The sequence below is a fragment of the Acomys minous genome (genome assembly GCF_964271855.1).
Source record: "Acomys minous genome assembly, chromosome: 14".
Classification (NCBI taxonomy): domain Eukaryota; kingdom Metazoa; phylum Chordata; class Mammalia; order Rodentia; family Muridae; genus Acomys; species Acomys minous.
The window spans coordinates 93,817,421-93,838,857 of record NC_140496.1 but is presented as its reverse complement, the minus strand read 5'-3'; the positions used below and the strand labels follow the sequence as shown (position 1 = coordinate 93,838,857).

Here is a 21,437-nt window from a genome sequence, read left to right as displayed (position 1 = left end):
GTAGAGTGGAGAGTGGGATATGACTTTCTCACATACTCTGATGCCTCACCTTTGACCATGTCCCCTGGAGGGGGAGACCTGGTGGCACTCAGAGGAAGGACAGCAGGTTTACCAAGAAGAGACTTGATACCCTATGAACATATACAGGGGGAGGTAATCCCCCTCAGGAACAGTCATAGGGGAGGGGAATAAGGAGAAAATGGGAGGGAGGGAAGAATGGGAGGATACAAGGGATGAGATAACCATTGAGATGTAACAAGAATAAATTAATAAAGGAGAAAAAATGAAAAAAAAAGAAAAGGGCTAACCTATACCTAAAAAAAGAAAAAAAAAGAAATTGTGGTACATTTATACAATGGAATACTACTCAGCTATCAAAAACAAGGAAATCTTGAAATTTGAAATTTACAGGCGAATGATGGAACTAGAAAAGATCATGTTGAGTGAGGTAATCCAGACCCAGAAAGACATGCATGGTCTTCCCTTATAAGTGAATATTAGCCCAACATCAATATCCTCTAAGACTCCACCCAGTGGGGGATCAGGACAGATGCTGGGTCTCACTGCTGGACTCTTGGTGGAACACTGTGAGCAGTATGGAAGAATGGGGGTATGGAAGGACACAGAGGGTTCAGGAGCCCCACAAGGATACCATCAAGGCTGGTAGATCTGGACCCAGCGGGGAGGAGCATGCACAAACTGTTGCACCAACAAAGGACAATGCATGCAGGAAACCTAGACCCCCTTGTTCAGAACTAGCCAATGGACAGCTCATTCTCCACGGTTGTGGGGAGAGCAGGGACTGCATCTAACATGAGTTCTGGCACCCTAGATTTGATCACTGCCCATTGGTGGGGAAGGGCACACTGAGGAAGGGGAAGCAGACTATTCAGATGAGACCTGTTAGACTGTGGTCATATGGTGGGGGAAGAGGTGACTTCTGTCAGGGGTCTAGGGGAGGGGAATAGGGCAGAAGAGGGAGGGAAGGTGGGAATGGGAAGATACAAGTGAGGAGATAACAATCGGGATGTAATCTAGAAAAATAATGATAAATTTAAAAATATTTTGACGAGGCCAGAAGGCTGAAGATGATGCTCCAACGCTACAAAGAGGTTTGGGTGACTGTTCAAGCAGTAAACTGTCTCTGTCATTTTTTCATTTGGAAATGCTAATCTGCACTTCCAGTTCACTCAGGTAATTAAGTTTTATTCCTTCTCAAGTCTCAGATAGGGTTGAAGATCAAATAGTTTAGTCTTACAATTAAGCTTAGTTGTTTAGGGGTTAAGATAAATAGATGTTTTAAGTTAATAGAGATGAGATGTGATAGATATTGATTTTCATTCAGAATTTTAGATTCACCAAGATAGGAAAGATGTTTTCACCAAGTTTGCCAAATACCAATAGCCAAAACACTATAAATGTAACATATATATAATTCCTGATTGTTTTATGGTTCTTCCTGCTATATATAATTTATTTTATTTATGTATAATATATATATAATAAAATTATTTTAATATTTTGACCATAACCAAAAAAAGAATAATCTCTGGAATATATTAAGCTTTAAAAATAAGAAATAAAAGTAATATAATACTTTAAAGAGAACAAATGCATGGATCTGACATAAATACACAATAAAGAATAAAGCTAAAATTCCTTTTTTAATTCTTTTTAAACATATTTTTAAAGTGCCAATAATAGGCATCATAGAGAACCAGAATCCAGAAAACCAACATTTGGTAAACATAACACTTAAGCGTGCAAGTATCATTAGCATATGATAAAACCAGTAGCTGAAGAAAAATCTCTGTAGTCAGGCTTTGACAAGAAATAGGGTAATTGCTTAGTTTTAAAGCACCTCTCCAGAAATACCTATAAATTAAAATTCAAATGTATATAATTATTTTGTATCATCAGTTCTGTGTAAATAGGCATGTTATTTCTCTTTATGTAAACTGTTAAGAACTTCTGCCAAACTGTAGCATGTGTTATATCTAGATTATAAATGTATTGGTGTCCATCCTTATTAGTACTGTGTTTGACAGTGTTTACAAATTACAGTATTTTAAAAGTTATTAATAATTCAAAGAATCTAATACCCCCAACTCACCAGTGTGCAGCTGTCCATAAGCCAGATGGTTTCTGAGGTAACTATCCTAAGTCCAAATGTATACATCAATGAAGAGTGGATTGAGAGTGAAAGTAGTTAAATCCTGAGAAAACTGATCATTTGTCTAAGCCGTCCCTTCGGGGTTTCCCTAAATCTAGCCTTCACTTCCTTCATTTTCCTCACTGTGACTCCTTCTCCTAGATCTAAAGAGTACAGAGTACTATGTACTTCTGCCTTGGGAGTGAGTAAAACCACACTTACTATTTACACTCATTGTATGTAGTACATGGATACATATACTTCACTGGATCATGTATGGATCATATACTTTAACTGGCTGAGTGAAACAATTAACAACTTACTGTTTTGAGAGTTAAGATCTCCATAAATGGTCCTGATAAACTATGTTTGGTATTTCAATCAGAAAAGCTCCTCTTATTTTTTGTGCTGATTTGTAGAATAATTGATATAGTCTTTAGTCAAATTATTTTATAAATACAATGCTCATGATCCTCCTTTAAAAAGGCATGGAAAAGTCTGTGTGTTCCATCTATACACTGTGGCTGAAAGTTCTAGTAACTTTCACTGTTCCTTCTTCCTCAGTGTCAAGTCAGATTACGTACCCAGCCTTCCAGGGGGCTAAGACTGGCCCTGCGGTGGAGCTCTCGCTTCCACGCCTGGCCTAAGTAGCTTTTTATTCATCTCCTGTGTTCTTTTCTGTCAGCTAGATGGCAGGTATCCATACACAAATTAACCTTCTTCAGTGTGCAGCCACGAGAACTCAGTGTTCTGATTGTGACTTATAGTGAACGATGTACGTATGACACATTTACAGCAGTAAGCCGTCTTCCTCCAGCTGTCCCCACCAACCGTGTCCTACTTACAAACTGAGGGTTGTAGTACGCTGGACCTATTGTGTTATCACTAGGAGGTGGCGTGCGTCTCATAATACTGTCATCGTCATTGAGATGATAGCCATGTGACTTCCCAGGAGAAGGAATTGAAGGAATATCAATGCTTTTGGAAAGTACTGGTGTTCTGGAAATTTTCTGTAAGGATAAAATGTTTGCGAGGAAGATATTTTATATTATTCAGAAAAGACAAAAAAGGATAAGGACAAAATATTATAAGGTGCTAAAAAATACTTAATACTAACTTAATGAATTATATAATATAAAGCAAAAAAGTCTTAGAAAACTAAGTTGAAGGAGTGCATTCGAGTTTTAGCACATTTTACAGACTAAGATACAGACACTACTAAAGCCACTGGAAGAACCAAGGATTTACTCTACACTTGGCCAGCCACTTAGCTTGCTTAGTAAAGCAAATGGTACTAAATTTAAAAATGAATAAATAAAACAAGGCATTCCTGAAGCAAAAGCAGACACCATGAGAGTGTATGCTACACGGAATAATGTTTGCTTCTTTCCTTAGAACACTTAGGAACATTTCCAGCCTTCATTCCCTGAAACTCTTGTCTTGTCTGCATATTACCTGTTTCTTGTACACATGTACTAAATGCACAGACTACACGGCAGGAAAATGTCTATGAGATAATGCTAAAACAAAAGGAAATGTATCAAACTCATGTATAAATATGGCAGGTATTAGATGTAAGTGCAATAATAAAAGCCATGCTTTAATTCTGAAAGAACTATGGCAAAACTGACAATATTAGGTCAAAAGCACTGGTTAGTCTTTTTGAAAAGGCTTTACTTCTGTGGGAAATATTTTATAACTTAAATAAAAACAAGAGGTAATAGCATATATCAGACAAAATGAATATATATCAAACAAAACATTGACATGGAAAGGATTTAGTTGCATAGAAAAATAATGTAGGACTATATTCATCCCTGTATTTTCTGGACACACAAATAAATGTAATTGTGTGTACACAAATGCCCTTACACAGCTGCCACTGATAGAAGTTTCTTTTTTCAGTAGCCGCATTGATTAAGTAGCTTCAGTGGCACTTACGAAAATAATTACAAAATTAAAACAAGAATACTTTGAGCAGCTTTCCTTCTATTAAGGACTCTAAAAAAAAACCACGTCAAAGGTTTGCAAAGCTGGCCCTTCCTTCCTCCAGCTTGTGCTCCTGTTGCTCCCCCTTGGCTCGGCCCTCAACATGCAATGCCAGCACACACTACAGTACTGCTACTCACGTGCAGGAGCTCGTCTACCACTACGGTACATTTGAGACGTGTGAATGCCTCTTTAAGACCAGGGGGTACCACTTCTCCTATGCCTTCCAAAGACTCTATCATTTTGGGATGCTTATGAATGTTCCATTATGGCTCTAAGTTATCAAGTATTTTGTTCCAAATTTTGCTCCCTGTTAAAATTGTGACTCTCGGCGAGAAGTGATTTGCCTTCTATGTATAAAGAATATCTAGCATTGTGTTAATTAACGCACATGGTCATTCAGCAATGTTTGACAATGAGCAAATGAACATTTATTTTGAAATATATCTGATATTTAAATACATGGCATAAAACTCAACTTCTCTGTACTAACAATATTCGACTAAGACCTTAATCTTAAAATATAAAGTGTTCTTTTTTGCAGAAAATTGTTTAAAGTAGAATTAATTTGAGCTATGTGAAATAAAAAATATAATCACTCTATATAAAACATGCTAAATCCATATTTATAATGTTATTTATTTCAATAGTAGAGGGCTTTGGTGTAAAAATAACTGATGGTATAGCATGAATATATTTTTCCAAATGCAGTATCTATGACTCTGCTATAGATATTCTTTACTCGAAATAAAACAATCCTCCTTTTGCCTCCCGGTAAAATCTCAGTTTTGTATTTCAATGATACGCCACTCCACTCTTAGGATGCATATTGCAATCCCACGCTTCAAGGCCACCTCCAGCCTCGCTTCCCCCACTCACCCTCTGCTTCCTCATGCAACAGTCAGCCCCTTAAACCCCTAAGGCATTTCACCAGGATCATTCATCTCTCACTTTGCAAATTTTGTCTTTAAATAACAACTACCTCCAAGTCTCCCATCGGAACTTTTGGCCTCCTTCTTCAGGTATCATGTTTTGTTCTATATGGTTCTAGAGGTAGAACTCGGGCCTCACATAGGCCAGGAAAATGCTCTCCAACACCAGGCTGTGCCTGCAGACCAGGGATGCTGTTGGCATCACTGTCTCTTAACAGGTACTTATACCCAGTCACTAAAAATAAGTACATAAATAAGCAGGCTTTTAAATCTCCCTGCTTCCTAGTCATCATACAAACTGTAGGCACAGAATCATCAAGGATAAGACAGGAGTCCATAGATGTACCTCAGATAGAGGATTCATTGAGCACACACAAGGCACTGGGCCCAACTCCCAAGACAATAAAATAAAAAAATAATAAAAATGAAGTATGGTGTTAGTATAGTTAAAAACTAAAGTTTATAAAAATGATCTGATATTCACCTAATTATAAAAGAACTACAATTCGAATAGTAAGACCATACTAAACTTTATAGTAAGTGGTTTTTGGTTTTGTTTTTTGGTTTTTTGGTTTTTTGTTTTGTTTTGTTTTGTTTTGTTTTTTACATTTTCAACATCAAGCACACTGCTTAGGATTTCTATTTTATTTTATCTAAAAGAAGTCATTAGAAGCTACTTTAAAAGTGACATTCTGCAGAAGATGCTCTTTACAGTACCTGTCTCCTTATGATACACAATGTCCCAGGACGAGGCTGAGTGTAGCTTGCAGGTCCTGGACTATCCGAAGTAAGCGTCATAAACCTCTTCTCTCGGTTTTGTAGACTATGGCCTCCTTTTACTTTATACTACATTGGAAGTTAAAAAGTATGAAGTAATTCAAGAAGTACTTTATGATTCCTACTTTATAAATATAAAATATTATCCATAAACAGTTTTATAATAGAATCTGAGAAAGTAAAGGCCCTTAACTGAAAACAAGCTCTCCTAAAAGAGGGCACTGCCATATTGACTGTAGTCACCACTGTTGACTCTAAGCTCAGACTGAAATGTACTGTACTACAGAGCAGTCTAAGTAGAACAAGAAAAGTATCCAAAGTCAGGATCTTCCACACCTACCAAGCTGGCTGAAAATAGACTGTGTTGCCAATAATTGGAAAAAATGGTTACTTATGAACTGAATTTTCAGAATATTTCAGAAACAAGTCTGGTCCTCCATGCTAGCTAGTTTTATGTCAACATGACAAGAGAGAACATCAACTGATAAAACGCCTCAGTGAAACATGGATGTGGGCAAATGCACTCAGCACTTCCTTCACTGGTAACTGACAGGGGCGGGCTCAGCCCCCTGTGGGTAGAGGATATCTTTGGACTGGTGGTCCTGGAATCTATAATGAAGCAGGGAGAACAAGCCATAAGGAGCAAGACAGGAAGCGGCACTCCTCAATGGCCAGCATCAGCTCCTGCCCCCGGTTCCCGTACTTCAAAGATGAACAGTGATGCAAAGGTTTAAGCCAAATTAACACTTTCCTTCCTAAGTTGCATCAGGTCATGGTGTTTTATCATAACAACAGTAACCCTAAGACACAAACTGGACCAAGATAGTGGGGTAATTGCTGTGACAGACCTAATCATGTTGTTTCAGGGAGGATTAGGGAAGGACTTTAGAAGTTTATTTTGTTTTGTCTTGTTTTTATGGTTTTTTGAGACAGGGTTTCTCTGTGTAGCCTTGGCTGTCCCGGACTCACTTTGTAGACCAGGCTGGCCTCGAACTCACAGCGATCCACCTGCCTCTGCCTCTCGAGTGCTGGGATTAAAGGCGTGCGCCACCACACCCAGCTTAACTTTAGGGCTTTAGACTAGAAAAACCATTGCATGTTCAAAGCTCGGTGAGCTGTTATGTCGAAACATAGATGGTAAGTGCTGAAAGAAAAGCAGATGATGGTGGCCTGACTAGAGAAGTTTCAGAGGGAAATTTGAGAGTCCCTTAAAGATTCTATTGGGGACCATTTGATATTTTGAATTAAAAATCTGTGCTTCTTGTCAGTTGACACTGAAAATCAGCTATAATTAACACAAGAGCAGCATCACTAAAGTGAAAGCCTTGCTTTGCCAGAATTGATTCTGGCTAGCCAGAGCTGAGAAATTAGTGGTGATTACAGAGAGACTAGCAAGCAGAGAGCTGCACTCTGTGCCCTGAGCTTCACTGTCCAGCCCACAGATCTGCTTGCCTCCTGGAGGAATCCTGCCAGCATCCGGAACATCTAGATTAGACCCCTCCCTGCCAATCCCCTGCTTGCCACGTCCCACTACAGCACACACAACAGTGGTAAACTGCACCCCATTTTCCAGCCCACAACTCTGCCTGCATATCTGGTGGCCAACCAGGACCAAGGACATCCAAATGGCAAAGGGCCAGAATAAGAGCACAGTCAACAAGAGCCAGGTCAATATGGCACCATCGAAGACTAGCTATCCCACTACAGAAAGCCCTGGATGTCCTAACATAGCCGAAGCACAAGAAGATGATCTTAAATACAATTGAAAGAGAAAATTAATAAATCCTTTAAAGAAATACATAAAAATACAATCAAATAGAAGAAGGAAATGAATAAATTGTTTAAGATCTGAAAAGAGAAATAGAATCATTAAAGGAAACACACACTGAGGGAAACCTGAAGGTAGGAAACCTAGGGAAGAGAACAGGAACCACAGATGCAAGCATCACCAACAAAATACAAGAGATGGAGGAGAGGATCTCAGGTATAGAAAATACAACTGAAAAAAATCACTACATCAGGTAAAAAAAAAATAACATCAAATCTAAAAAGTTCCTGACACAAAGCATTCAAGAAACGTGAGGCCCTATGAGACACCAAATGAAAGAGTAATAGGAATAGAAGAAGAAGACTCCCAGCTCCAAGGCCCAGAAAATATTTTCAACAAAATTACAGGTGAAAACTTCCCACACCTAAAGATAGAGCCTATAAGAATACAAGAAGTTTGTAGAGCACCAAATAGATTGGACTAGAAAAGAAAATCCTCCTGCCACATTTAAAAAAAAACACAAACTGTACAAAACAAAACAAAAAACTATATATTAAAAACAGCAAGGGGAAACCAAGTGACATAAATAGTCTTACCAGAATTATACCCAACTTCTCAAGAGAGACTCTAAGAGCCAGAAGGGCCTGGGCATGTATACTGCAGACTCTAAGAGACCACACATATAAGCCCAGAGCAAAACTTTTAATCATCATACATGGAGAAAACAAGCTATTCCATGACAAAATCAAATTTAAACAATATATATCCATAAATCCAGGCCTACAGAAGATACTAAAAGGTAAAGTCTATCCCAAGTAGGTTAACTACACCCAGTAGAACACAGGAAATAAATAACATTACAACAGCAAAACCCAAAGAAGGGAAACAGACACAATCTCCCTCTTTCCCTCTCTCTCTCTCCCTCCCTCCCTTTCTCCCTCTCTCTCCCTCTCTCCCTCCCCCTCCTCTCTTCCTTTCTGTCCCTCTCTATCTTTATCTCTTTTTCTGTCCCTCTCTGTCACTCTCCCTGTCTCTCTTCTGTCTCTCTTCTCTCTCTCTCTCTCTCTCTCTCTCTCTCTCTCTCTCTCTCTCTCTCTCCCAATATCAAAGTAATTCACTCAATTAATTCCCTAATAAAAATGCATAGGCTAACAGAATGAATGTAAAAACAGGATTCATCATTCTGTTGAGTACAAGAGCCACACCTCAGCAACAGAGATAGACATTACCTCTGAGTAAAGGGCTAGAAAACAGTTTTCCAATCAAATGAACTCAAGACGCAAGCTGGAGTATTCATTCTGATATCTAATAAAATATAATTGTAAGCAAAATTAATCAAAAGAGATAAGGAAGGACACTTGATACTCACCAAAAGAAAATTCCACCAAGATGGCATCTCAATTCTGAGTATTTATGCCTCAAATGCAAGGGCACACAAATTTACAAAAGAAACATTACTAAAGTTTAAATCACAGTTCAAACCACACACATTAATAAGAGGAGATGTTAAAACCCCACTCTCACCAATGGACAGGTAATCAAAACAGAAACTAAACAGAAAAATAATGAAACCAACAAATTTTATGAATCAAATGGACCTAACCCATTATCTACAGAACAGCTCACCCAAACACAAAAGAATATACCTTCTTCTCAACACCTCATGGACCTTCTCCAAAACTGACCATATAGTTAGTTGGCCACAAAGAAAGTAGCAAAAGATACAAGAAAATTAAAATAATCCCTTGTATCTTATCAGATCACCATGAAGTAAAGCTGGACTCCAATAACAACAGAAATAACAGAAAACTTACAAATTCATGGAAACTGAACAACTCCCTACTTAATGACTACTTGGTCAGTGAAGAAATAAAGAAAGAAATTAAAACCTTTCTAGAATTCAATGAAAATTAAGATACAACATACCCAAACTTATTAAACACAATGAAAGCAGTCCTAAGAGGAAAACTCATACCAAACTGAAGTGACCTCATACCAGCAACTTAACAGCACACCTGAAAGCTCTAGAAGGAAAAGAATCAAACATATCCCAGAGGAGTAGATGGTAGGAAATAATATAACTTAATGCTGAAATCAATAAATTAAAAACAAAGAAACAATATAAAGAATCAACAAAACCAAGAGCTAGTTCTTTGAGAAAATAAACAAGATGGATAAACCTTAGGAAACCTAACTAAAGGGCAGAAAGACAATACCCAAAATAACAAAATCGGAGATGAAAAGGGCCTAGCAACAGACACTGAGGAAATCCAAGGAATCATTAGGTCTTACTTCAAAAGCCTGTATTCCACAAAATTGGAAAGTCTAAATGAAATAGATGATTTTCTTGATAAATACCACTTACCCAAGTTCAATCAAGATCAGATAAACTATTTTAAAAGACCAATAATCATAAAAAATAGAAGCAGTCATTAAAATCTCCCAACCAAACTAAGCCCAGGGGCAGAGAGTTTTAGTGCATAATGATACCAGACTTTCAAAGAAGAGCTAAAACCAGTACTCCTCAAATTATTCCACAATATAGAAACAGAAGGAACATTGCCAAACTTATTCTATGAGGCCATAATCACCTTGATACCTAAGACACACAAAGACTTAATTTTAAAAAAAGAGAATTTCAGACTAATTTCCCTATGAACATTGATATAATAATATTCAATAAAATACTTGCAAACAAAATCCAAAAACACATCAAAATTATCATCCACTATGGCCAAGGAGGCTTCATTCCAGGGATGCAGGGATAGTTCAATATATGAAAATTCATCAATGATTTCCACCATATAAACAAACTGAAAGAAAAAATGAGTATCTCATTATATTTTGAGAAAGTCTTTCACAAAAAATCCAACACTCCTTCATGTTAAAAGTCTTGGAGAGATCAAAGATACAAAGCACATATCTAAATACGGTTAACAAAATATACAGGAAGATAATAGCCAACATCAAAGGAAATGGAGAGAAACTAAAAACAATTCCACTAAAACCACAGACAAGACAAGGCTGCCCACTCTCTTCATATGTCTTCAATATAGTACTTGAAGTTGTAGCTAGAGCAATACCACAACAAAAGGAGATCAAGGGGATTCAAATTGGAAAGGAAGAAGTGAAAGTACCACTATTTGCAGATGAAATGATAGTAGTATACATAAGTGACCCTAAAAATTCTAGCAGAGAACTCCTACAGCTGACTAACACCTTCAGCAAAATGGCTGGATACAAAATTAACTCAAAAAAATTAGTAGCCCTCTTTTATACAAAGGATAATTAGACTCAGAAATAAGTAGCCTCCACAATAGCTACAAATAATATAAAGCATTTGGTGTAACTCTAACGAAGCAAGTGAAAGACCTGTATGACAAGAGCTTCAAGTCTCTGATGAGCCGCATGTGATGGCACACGTCTTTAATCCCAGCACTCGGGAGGCAGAGGCAGGCAGACTGCTGTGAGTTCAAGGCCAGCCTGGTCTACAAAGTGAGCCCAGGACAGCCAAGGCTACACAGAGAAAGCCTGTCTCAAAAAAACAAAATAAAAAGGCTTTGATGAAAGAAACTGAAGAAGATATCAGAAGATAGAAAGATCTCCCATGTTCATGAATCTATAGGATTAACACAGTAAAAAATGGCCATCTTACCAAAAACAATCTACAGGTTCAATGCAATTCTCATCAAAATTCCAACACAATTCCTTGCATACACTGAAAGAACAATTCTAAACTTCATATGGAAAAACAAAAAACCCAATATTGGCAAAAAAAAATTCTGTATACTAAAAGATCTTCTGGAGCTATCACCATCCCTGACTTCAAGCTGTACTGCAGAGCTTAATGAAAGCTGCAGAGTGTAATGAAAACCACATGGTACTGATATGAAAACAGACAGGCTGATCAAAGAAATTGAATCAATGCCACAAAAATAAATCCACACCCTAAGCACACTTGATTTTTGATAAAGAAACCCAAACCATAGAGTGGAAAAAAAAAAAGAAAGCATCTTCAACAAACGATGCTGATCTAACTGAATGTCTGCATGTAGAATACAAATGGATTCATATTTATCACTCTGCACAAAACTCAAGTCCAAATGGATCAAAGACCTCAATATAAACCCAGATACATTAAATCTAATTGAAGAGAAAGCGGAGAAGAGCATTGAACTCATTGGTATAAGAGGCCACTTCCTGAACAGAACACCAACAGCTCATGGGACCTCATGAAACTGAAAAGCTTCAGTAAGGGAAAGGACACTGTCAGCAGGACAAAATGGCAGCCTACAGATTGGGAAAAGAGCTTCACCAACCCTACATCCAACAGAGGGCTAGTATCCAAAATATATAAATAACTCAAGAAAGTAAACACAAATGAACCAAATAACCCAATTTAAAATGGGGTATAAGCAAAACAGAAAATTCTCAACTGAAGAATCTCAAGTGGCTAAGAAGCACTTAGAGAAATGTTCAGTGTCCTTAGTAATCAGGGAAATGCAAATCAAAATGACTCTGAGACTCCATCTTACACCTACCAGAATGGCTAAGATCAAAAACTCAAGTGACAGCACATGCTGGTGAAGATGTGGAGCAAGAAGAATACTCTTCCAGTGCTGGTGGGACTGAAAACTTGTACAGCCACTTCAGAAATTAATTTGGCAGTTTCTCAAAAACAATGGGAATAGTTCTATCTCAAGACCCAGCTATACTACTCCTGAGCATATACCCAAAACTAGCTCCACAAGAACGCTTGCTCAACTATATTCATAGCAGCTTTATTTTTAATACCAGAAACTGGAAACAACCTAAATGTCCATGAACTGAAGCACAGATAAAGAAAATGTGGTAAATTTGCACAATGAAGTATTACTGAGCTGTTAAAAACAAGGACATTATGAAATTTTCAGGCAAATGGATGGAACCAACCCAAACCCATAAAGACATGCATGGTATAAACTCACTTATAAGTGCATATTAGCCATAAAGTAACTATCTTACAATTCACAGACCCAAAGAAGCTAAATAACAAGGAGGGCCCAAGGGAAGCTGCTTGAATCTCACTCTGAACGGGAAAGAAAATACATATCAGAGGTAGATAGAAGGAGGGAACTGAGTGGGAGAGGCAGGGAAGAAGAGTGTGTGAATTTCTTACCCATATGTGTGCATATGTGCATCTAGATGTGCTGACTTGTACATTAAGTGCATACACTCCTCCCTCCTGGTTCTGGCCCAGACTTCCTTCGATGATGAACAGTGATATGTAAGTGTAATCCCTTTTCTCCTCAAGTTGCTATATCTCATGGTGTTTTATCACAACAATAACCCTAAGAGCCCTTCTGAGCTTGCTCATGATTAGTCATCTGTATAATGCTCACGTTAGTCATTTACAGATGGCTTATACAGGCTTATTGGATAACTTAGTTTTCTACTCCTCTTAGTCTTAAGAACTGTTTATTCATAGAGCACACCACAAGGAAACTTCCACAGACCACCAAACTAAAAATCTAGATTCTCCAGACCCAGAAAATTACTAACAGACTATTGGTAAGTTTATACCAATAAAATTCCCAAAATTATAAAAATTCTATTCATTGTAATGAAAATACTGCAGTATCTTCAAAATATACATTATTTCTGAGCATGAATAAGGCCATTTAAGTTGTTTTGGTCACAGATCTATGAGGTTATGAAAAAAACAGAAAACAAATGAGACAGTGTTATGGCCTTGAAGTACAGCACAAAACCTAAAAAGCACATAGACAATCAACATCAAATGTGTTAACATTCTATTATTTGAATTATGAAAATGCAGTTTCAAAAGAAGAAGATATTTGAGGAAAATAAAACATAGCAAGTGGTACTTTTTTTTTTGTCTCATGATTCCTATTAGTTTTCAGCCTAAAATTAGCCTTGAACTTACAATGTTGGAGTTATAAATTGCACCACTGTTTAACCTAGGTTAGCCTTGAACTTACAATGCTGAGGTTATGTGTGCTATAGTTTAACCTAGGTTAGCCTTGAACTTACAATGTTGAGGTTATAAATGTGTGCTATAGTTTAGCCTAAGTTAGCCTTGAACTTGCAATGCTGGGGTTATAAATGTGTGCCACTGCATATGGTTAAGAAAACATGATTGTCATTAACTCAATCAATTATAACACCATAAACACACCTGTGCTTGTGATATACTGTAGTCGGCTGGACCTGGTGCAGCTTTTCCAACAACATAAGCACTTTTTCTGGAACTTAAAGAAAGAAATGGTGCATAGCAACCTATAAAAAAAAACATACACACACCATTGATACATAACAATAGATCAGAAAGATTTCTGAGAAAATATTCTCAGAACATATATAATCATTTAGTATGCTCAGGATTAAAAGAATATTTTCAGAACTAATAGCTATTCAGAACTAAGTTCTACCATTCTTAAAATTCTCAAGCAAGATCATAATTTTTATTAATATCCATTAAATATAAGGCCCTATAGAAGTAAACTTACTAAACAACAGGAAAAATATAATTCTCTTCTCTCTCCTTCTTCCTCTCTCTCCTGTCTCTCTCTCTCTCTCTCTCTCTCTCTCTCTCTCTCTCTCTCTCTCTCTCTCTCTCTCTCTTTCTCTAAGTCTGTCTCACTCTGCCTCTGTGTGTGTGTGTGTGTGTGTGTGTGTGTGTGTGTGTGTGTGTGTGTGTGACCCATATGGTGGATATATGTGTCTAAGTGTGCAGACTTGTATGTAAGTCCATCGAAGCCAGAGATCAACATCAGGTGTCTTCTCTCAGGTGATCTCCAGCTTATTCTTTGAGATAGGGTCTCTCATTGATCCTGGAACCAAAGGCTGACTAGGCCAGCTTACCAGTGTTTCCGCCCCCTCCACTCCTCATCCCCACCCTACCTCAGCACTGGGATGCTGTGGTTGACTACATGTTGGATACTGTGGCTACAGACTCAGATGCTGCTGCCCTGCAGCAAGCACCTTAGCCACTGAGCCATTTTCCTGGCCATTTTTCTCTTCTAATCATATGTGACAGTTATATTCAGCTGATAAAACAGTTTATCTACAGAGGAGCACTGCTCTGTAATTTTAAATAGCAAGCATTACATATATATGTGTGCACACACAAAAAAATTGATAATGTTTTGGCACATATTTAGTGCTTAGTAAATATTTCTTGATTACCTAATTCTAAACAAAGGTTTTCAAATCCATAAGCTTCATTGGAACAAGCAATCACTGTACTAGAAAAATTTAGATAGCAAATTTGGGTACCCTTCTAAATTCATTTTAAGAAGGTAAAACAGGCTTTATAATATTCCTATTACTTATATATTGATGTTAGAGTATATAGCAAATATGTGTGGTTTTAAACTCTGTATATAAAAGAAATGGGCAATGAAAATTAAAGCTGGTATTCATAAAATCTGTATTGAATTTTTCAAAATTAATCACATAGACTCTTCTGTTAATGAGCTCAAGTACACATGGAGTAGTGAGTACAAGAAAATAAAAATTATCTTTACAATTCCTACATAGAAAGGTCCTCTTCTGTTTTATGCGTATCTGTGTACTACTGTTTACATGTTTCTCAGAATATCCAACTGTCCTAGTTTTCCCCAAACATGAGGCTTGAAGTGCTAAAACTAGAGTAGTTCCATACAACCAGGATGACAGGTGACCTTATCATAACATTCTGCAAATCAGCAATAAAGAATAACTGGTAGTCTACATTACACATTTAGTTACTCATTCAAAAATTTTGACTATCTCATTTATGTATACTATTAAGCCTAAATGATAAAGCATAAATGTAAGTAGAAAAGTATAAATAATAAATATGAATAATAAGACAAAAACCTGGTTTCAAATGATAGAGAGATTAAGAAACAATTATACTATCACCTGTCAATGTCTAAGGTACAAAATATAGATGAGGCTTCCAGGGAATTCACAAGAGTTTGACTTGGGGTGTATCGATAAACTGGCATATGAAGTGCCAACTTAAAATCATAAATCAAACTGACAGAAAGGAGAAATTAAGAAGACAGAAGAAGAAAAGGGTTGAAAGGAAAGAATTCAGTTTGAGATATATTGAGTTTGATGTGCCAACAGCAAGCAATAAATCAAACTGGCACAAAGCAATAAAAGTCCATTCTGAACAAGAAGGTGTCCACTGTGTGATGAAAAGACAGGTTATACGGCCACAGTGACAGCCACAAAGCAAATGGCTGTCTTCATATATAAAACAACTAGGTCACTGAGACAGGCACTCATCTGAAGGACATCAGTCTACGCAGCGACCACATAAACATTAACTGTGTAAACCTAGATTTCAACTGTACTCTGCCTGGCTAACACAATAAAATCCCCCTTGTGAGCACACACATAAATAGGTATCTCAACAGGTAATCTCCTTACACCCTGCTCTGGTAGCAGATGAACCTTCTCTTTCAAAGTAATCTACAATAGAAAATATTTAGATGATGTTGCCTGGCTTACATAATGTGTGTGTGTGTGTGAACGTGTGTGTGTGCGCGCGCGCGTGCGTGCGTGCGTGCGTGCGTGTGTGTGCGCGCGCGCGTGCGCGCTAATATAGAGAGAGCTAATGTGGGGTACTGCTCATTTTATAAGTACATTTAAAAAGCAATGAGCCAGGCAGTGGTGCCGCATGCATTTAATCCCAGCACTTGGGAGGCAGAGGCAGGTGGATCTCCATGTGTTTGAGGCCAGCCTGGACTACAGAGTGAGTTCCAGGACAACCAGAGCTGTCACACAGAGAAACCCTGTCTCGAAAACAAAAAACAAAAAACAATGAAATATTACTCCTAATGCCATATGAGGACAGACACATATTTTTAAAAAGAATATGTTTTCTCATATGATACGATGGTAGGTAGCTGCCTTTATATTAGGGTAGCTGTCTCTAGGAAAAGTTTGCTTTGGGAAAATATACTTCCTTCTCAGATTACTTGTGAGAAAACAAGCATTTGAGCATCCATTCTCTTCCCACTCATAAGAAGCATAGCAACCCAGTCCTGGACCAATGATGTCACAAATCTTAGACAGTTTATTCCTGAACAATTAACCTAAAACTGAGGTTATTGATTAGTATATTAAACAGAATTTCTTGAGGAAAATATGGAGCTAGTTTATGGAAGATCTGGCCAATCAAGATAAAGAGGAGATAGCAGAGGACGATGTTGAGAGTATCTTCCTCACCTAATGCCATAAAATCTGTTCCTCTTGTGAGGCTTGCTGTGGCAATTAAGTCATACAAAGTCCCAACATCAACTCTTCCCACATCAGACTCTTAGCATATACATGATCTTTCATTGAAATAAGCATGCACACATCTTTACAGTCCAGTGAGTTACCTATTATAAAGATGCATGAAATAGCATGGTAGCTGCTTTTAAATGATCTTGCCAAGAAATGGACAGAAATACCTGTTCTGTCCATTATAAACATGTTGTCCTGAGTAGCATTTAAAGAAAAGAAAACGTATCTCCTCAGAGTTCCCAAGCACTACGTTTAAGAGTTTCTTAACTTATTTCAAAGGTGAATAAAGCATAATCTTTTAAGTTAGTATGGGGCTGGCTTCATCCTATGTATTACCTTCTATTAACAAAAGCCATAGGATTTGGGGGAAGGGTGTGTGTGTGTGTGTGTGTGTGTGTGTGTGTGTGTGTGTGTGTGTGTGTGTACATGCACGCATGCACGCACGTGTATACAAATGTAGAAGACACATGACAACTTGTCAGTTATCAAACCCAAGTCATCAGGTTTAGCAATAGGTGTCTTGACCCATTGAACCATATCACCCACCCCATAGGAACTTTTAATGTGGTTCATTAGTTTGTACTTTATTACAAGATATTTTACATGGAGAAGTTTGTGCTATTGGGTTTAAAACTAACAGTGGAGTAAATACCATGATTCCTGCTCTCAAGTAGTTTACATTTTAGTGGGGCTTTCGTATATATTAACAGTAATTATAGAATCAAACTCCTAGCCAAAAAAAAAAAAAGTCACCATAAGACAGAGAGGAAAAACATAAGAATAGTTAGAGAATTTTATTTCAAATGAATAGTAAGAACAAGCCAGGCCAAGGAGGAATGTAGAACATATTGGGCACATGTATTAGCAAGTACAAAAGCACGTTAGGGACAAAGAATGATCTCAAGAAAATTAGCAAGTTAGAGTGGCTGAACTGTCAAGTGTAGAAACATGTCCAGGCATTTACAGAGATCAGACTGAACGGAACACCACACCAAGGATGAGAACACAAAGAATTCATTGTCATGGAAGAGTTCAGAGTTTTAAACCTGGTGTTACAAAAGTATGTTTTTGATTTTCAAATAATGTATGTTTTTAAAGCATGCTACTATCCACAAAATGAAACTAGACAATGAGACTGAAGCGACATGCCAGTGATTTCACTGAGAAAAAAATAATGAGGACTCCTATTAAGTTGGGTAGTTATGAAGGGAGGGAAAGAATTGCTGGGAGATTGTGAAACTATAGCCAATGGTCTTAAAAGCCAGGAGAAATGGCCAGGTAAGAAAGGAAGCTGGAGTTCTAAAGCTTAGACCAGCCACGCAGAGATGTCCATAAAAGTGACTGACAATGCTGTAGACTTTAAGTCGGCAGAAAACTTATCTTAGAGATATAAACCACTTCTAGCTCTATAAAGATTTTCACTTGGGAGTAACTGAATAGAAATAGTAATTGAAGTTATAGTTACGTGGAAGAAGGTAATATGAGCCAAGCAACAGGAAAAAGAAAGTTCAGTATCTTTTACAGCTAAGCATGATTGCTAAGAACACAAAAATGATTCCTTGGTTCCACATCGCATCATTTAACAGCAGGAAAAAGAACCAGGAGAAAGCAACGACGTGGTCAGCTCTACCAAAATAAAGGATACAAAAGCATCACAGCTGTGCAAAACAATCATAGATGTGCCCTTTTGTAGGCAGCCACTGATAAACATTAAGATGTTGGGGAATAAATGCTTATAACAGCTCAACTGTAGTTGGCATGTGTTCCAAAAAATGCCGAGGACAAATGCTATAAAGCAGTAAAATTTGAGATCTGGAACACAGACAAATAATGAATTTTACCATGTCCAAAGAAACCGACCGTAATTTGAGTAGGGATGTAAACAGTATACTTATTCCTGGAGTTTTAAGGGGGGGAGGGGGCCGGTGGCATTTTATATGTACTAAAAATTCAGGTTTACAAAAGAAAATACTATAATTTGGATGGCAGTAAATTCCAATAATAATAATAATAATAATAATAATAATAATAATAATAATAATAATAATAATAATAATAATTAATAATAATAATTAATAATAATAATAATAATAACAACAACCAGAACTTTAAAAGCAGAAAGCAAATTAGAAATATTTATTAAACGTTGGGCCTAATTCACAAACTGAAAAAAAAATTGAGAAAAACAAATAACTACTTAATTTATCAGTCCCTAGGCCATTTCTCAAAAATATAACTAGAAAATGGTTCTCAGTAAGTATGAAGCTGGGGATAGTCATACAATTTCACTTTGGAGGTGGGGATGGAGGGGGGGGGGACACTGTTGGTAAGTGATAACACAAAATAGAAATGTAAAAAATTACATCATAGTAAATAAATCTGATTCAAGTGTGTGACGATCATGGAATAGAAACGGCAGAAGCGCGTACAGAAAAATGGATTTCATATAGTCAACAGAGGCAAGGAATCAAAAATCCTTGCTCAAGTGATTTCCCTGCCCACTTCGTGTTTTGTTACATTTCTGAAAAGTGGTCCTTTTTGACTTTGTGTTTAACTCCTAAGGGCAGGCTGAAGGCAAGCCGCCTGTCACAGGAAGCTGGCCGACAGCATCTTACCTGTGGCCCTCTTAAGGAAAGGTACCTGGTAGGACCCAGGACCCACGTGCTCCGCGGTGCTGCCATAGTCGGCCAACCTGAGCAGGCGGGGAGCACGGTCGTACATAGTGATGAGGGGCGGGGCTCTCGGGATCAAAAACTAGGCAGGCTCACGCATCTGAGGCCTGGGTCGTCCAGGAGCTAGCGTGCGAGCAGCGTGCTGACCGACTCATTGGCGTCAGCTATCTCCCGGATCCCCTAGCGGGGAGGCAAAAATGGAGCGGACCGCCGCCAGAGTTCCCGCCTGCCACCAAGCGTCGGCTCGGTACCGCGGCACCGCTCCACAGAAGGGACTTAGCCTCGAGCGCTTCCGGCTCTGGCTCCACCCATTCCTCTCCACCCGGAAACCTCGAAAGGGCGGGAGGCGGGATCGACGCTGGCAGGGAGGTGCATTTCCGGCCCAGCTCTCGGAGCGTTTCCGGCCGAGCGCTCAGATCGCAGGTTGGTCCTGTCCTCTCCCGCGGTCTTCTAGACGATGCTTAGGGCGGTGCTGCAGCCGGCGCTGTGTCTCTGCCCACCTGCAAGAATGCGTCTTATCTCGGACTGCTTTCGCAGTTCTTAGAAAAGCCCTAAAAATGCGTTAGGAGACGAATTAATTTAACCTTGCTTTGCTCTCTCTATAAATCAAGGTGACTGGAACGACCTAGGTGGAGAAAATAGAAAAAGTCCGGAACCCGAAACGGTTTGGGATTAGCAAATTCGCCCTTCACTTCTGTCGCACAGGCATCCTGATTCTGACCTGCGGACAGTCAGAACTAATAAAGGAAACTCGAGTGGGGGGGGGGGCGGCGCGGAGGGTTGAGAAGTCAGCAAGAAATCAGGAACAAGGGAAAAGTGAAAAGCTTGCCTGCTGAAAACTGCTTCTGGTATTGGATACCGATAAATGGCTACATTGTCTATAAAGTAAACTGAAGGCATAGAAAAGCACAAGCCACCCTCATAGAGTCCTTTAACCTTCAGCAACAGGCGCCAGGAAATATTAGTCCACCTCTCTATTCATTTGGCTGTTTTTCCATTAAGGAACCTACATATCTTCTAAGCATCCTTAAAGGCTTAGGCCAGTGGCTCTCAACCTTCCTAGTGCTGCAACTTCTAAATACAATGTCTCATGTTGTGGTGACCACTAACCATAAAATTATTTTTGTCGCTACTTCATAACTAATTTTGCTACTCTTCTGAATCTTAATGTAACTATATTTGGAGATAGAAGTTTGCCAGAGGGGTTGTGACCCTCTGGTTGAGAACCACTGGCTTAGGCACTCCTTTTGTGGCCATGTCTCACCCTAAAAAAAAAAAAAAAAAAAAAGCTACAGTACCTTAGTTTGCTCCTAATACAAATGTCAACATATTTAACTTCTGTCATTCTTAGTTCGCTGCTTCGTTCTCTGCACTATAGACTGCGGATTAATTGTACCATCTCTGTTAGAATATTCTATAAAGTGAGTGTTTGCTAAGAATGCATCTCTTGATGTCTTTCTTCTACCGAAGGAAGAATATTCATACACAGCTGAATCATTTACGTACTTGAAAGGTACTTATTGTCAAGTGTATTGTTCTGTTACTCTGCTAAGTTAACCTGGATGCAATAAAACTAAAGTGCTGTAATAGTCTCTTATCTTTCTGTTCTTTTTGCTGGCCACTTCTTGGATTATTTATGTTTTTCCCAATCAGGGAACACAAAGCGTTCGGGAACCTTCTTTGTAATGAATCGTTAGCAGTCCTTGTTAACATTAGAGCTTCCTACATTCTTTTAAACCCATAAGTAGCTGGGCAGTAGTGGCGCACACCTTTAATTCTAGCGCTCAGGAGGCAGAGGCAGGCAGATCCCTGAGAGTTCCAGGACAGCCTGGTCTACAGAGTGAGTGAGTTCCAGGACAGCC

General features: G+C 38.3%; 1 protein-coding gene across 3 annotated transcripts in view; it reads right to left on the bottom strand.

Moving 5' to 3' along the window:
- STPG2 (sperm tail PG-rich repeat containing 2) overlaps positions 1-19,870 on the bottom strand; it is a 428,379-nt gene extending 408,509 nt beyond the window's left edge. The window contains exons 1-4 of one of the 3 annotated variants that reach the window (XM_084757396.1): positions 19,519-19,869; positions 13,797-13,897; positions 5,791-5,919; positions 2,998-3,162 (exon numbers count right to left, since the gene is read on the bottom strand). In XM_084757396.1, coding sequence (XP_084613522.1) covers positions 2,998-3,162; positions 5,791-5,919; positions 13,797-13,897; positions 19,519-19,624 — 501 coding nt within the window. In that variant the 5' untranslated portion in view covers positions 19,625-19,869. Of the gene's footprint in view, positions 1-2,997; positions 3,163-5,790; positions 5,920-13,796; positions 13,898-19,518 lie in introns of all 3 variants that reach the window. The other 2 variants (XM_084757397.1, XM_084757398.1) reach the window with 2 other exon arrangements.
- Between the last annotated feature and the right edge of the window lie 1,567 nt (positions 19,871-21,437).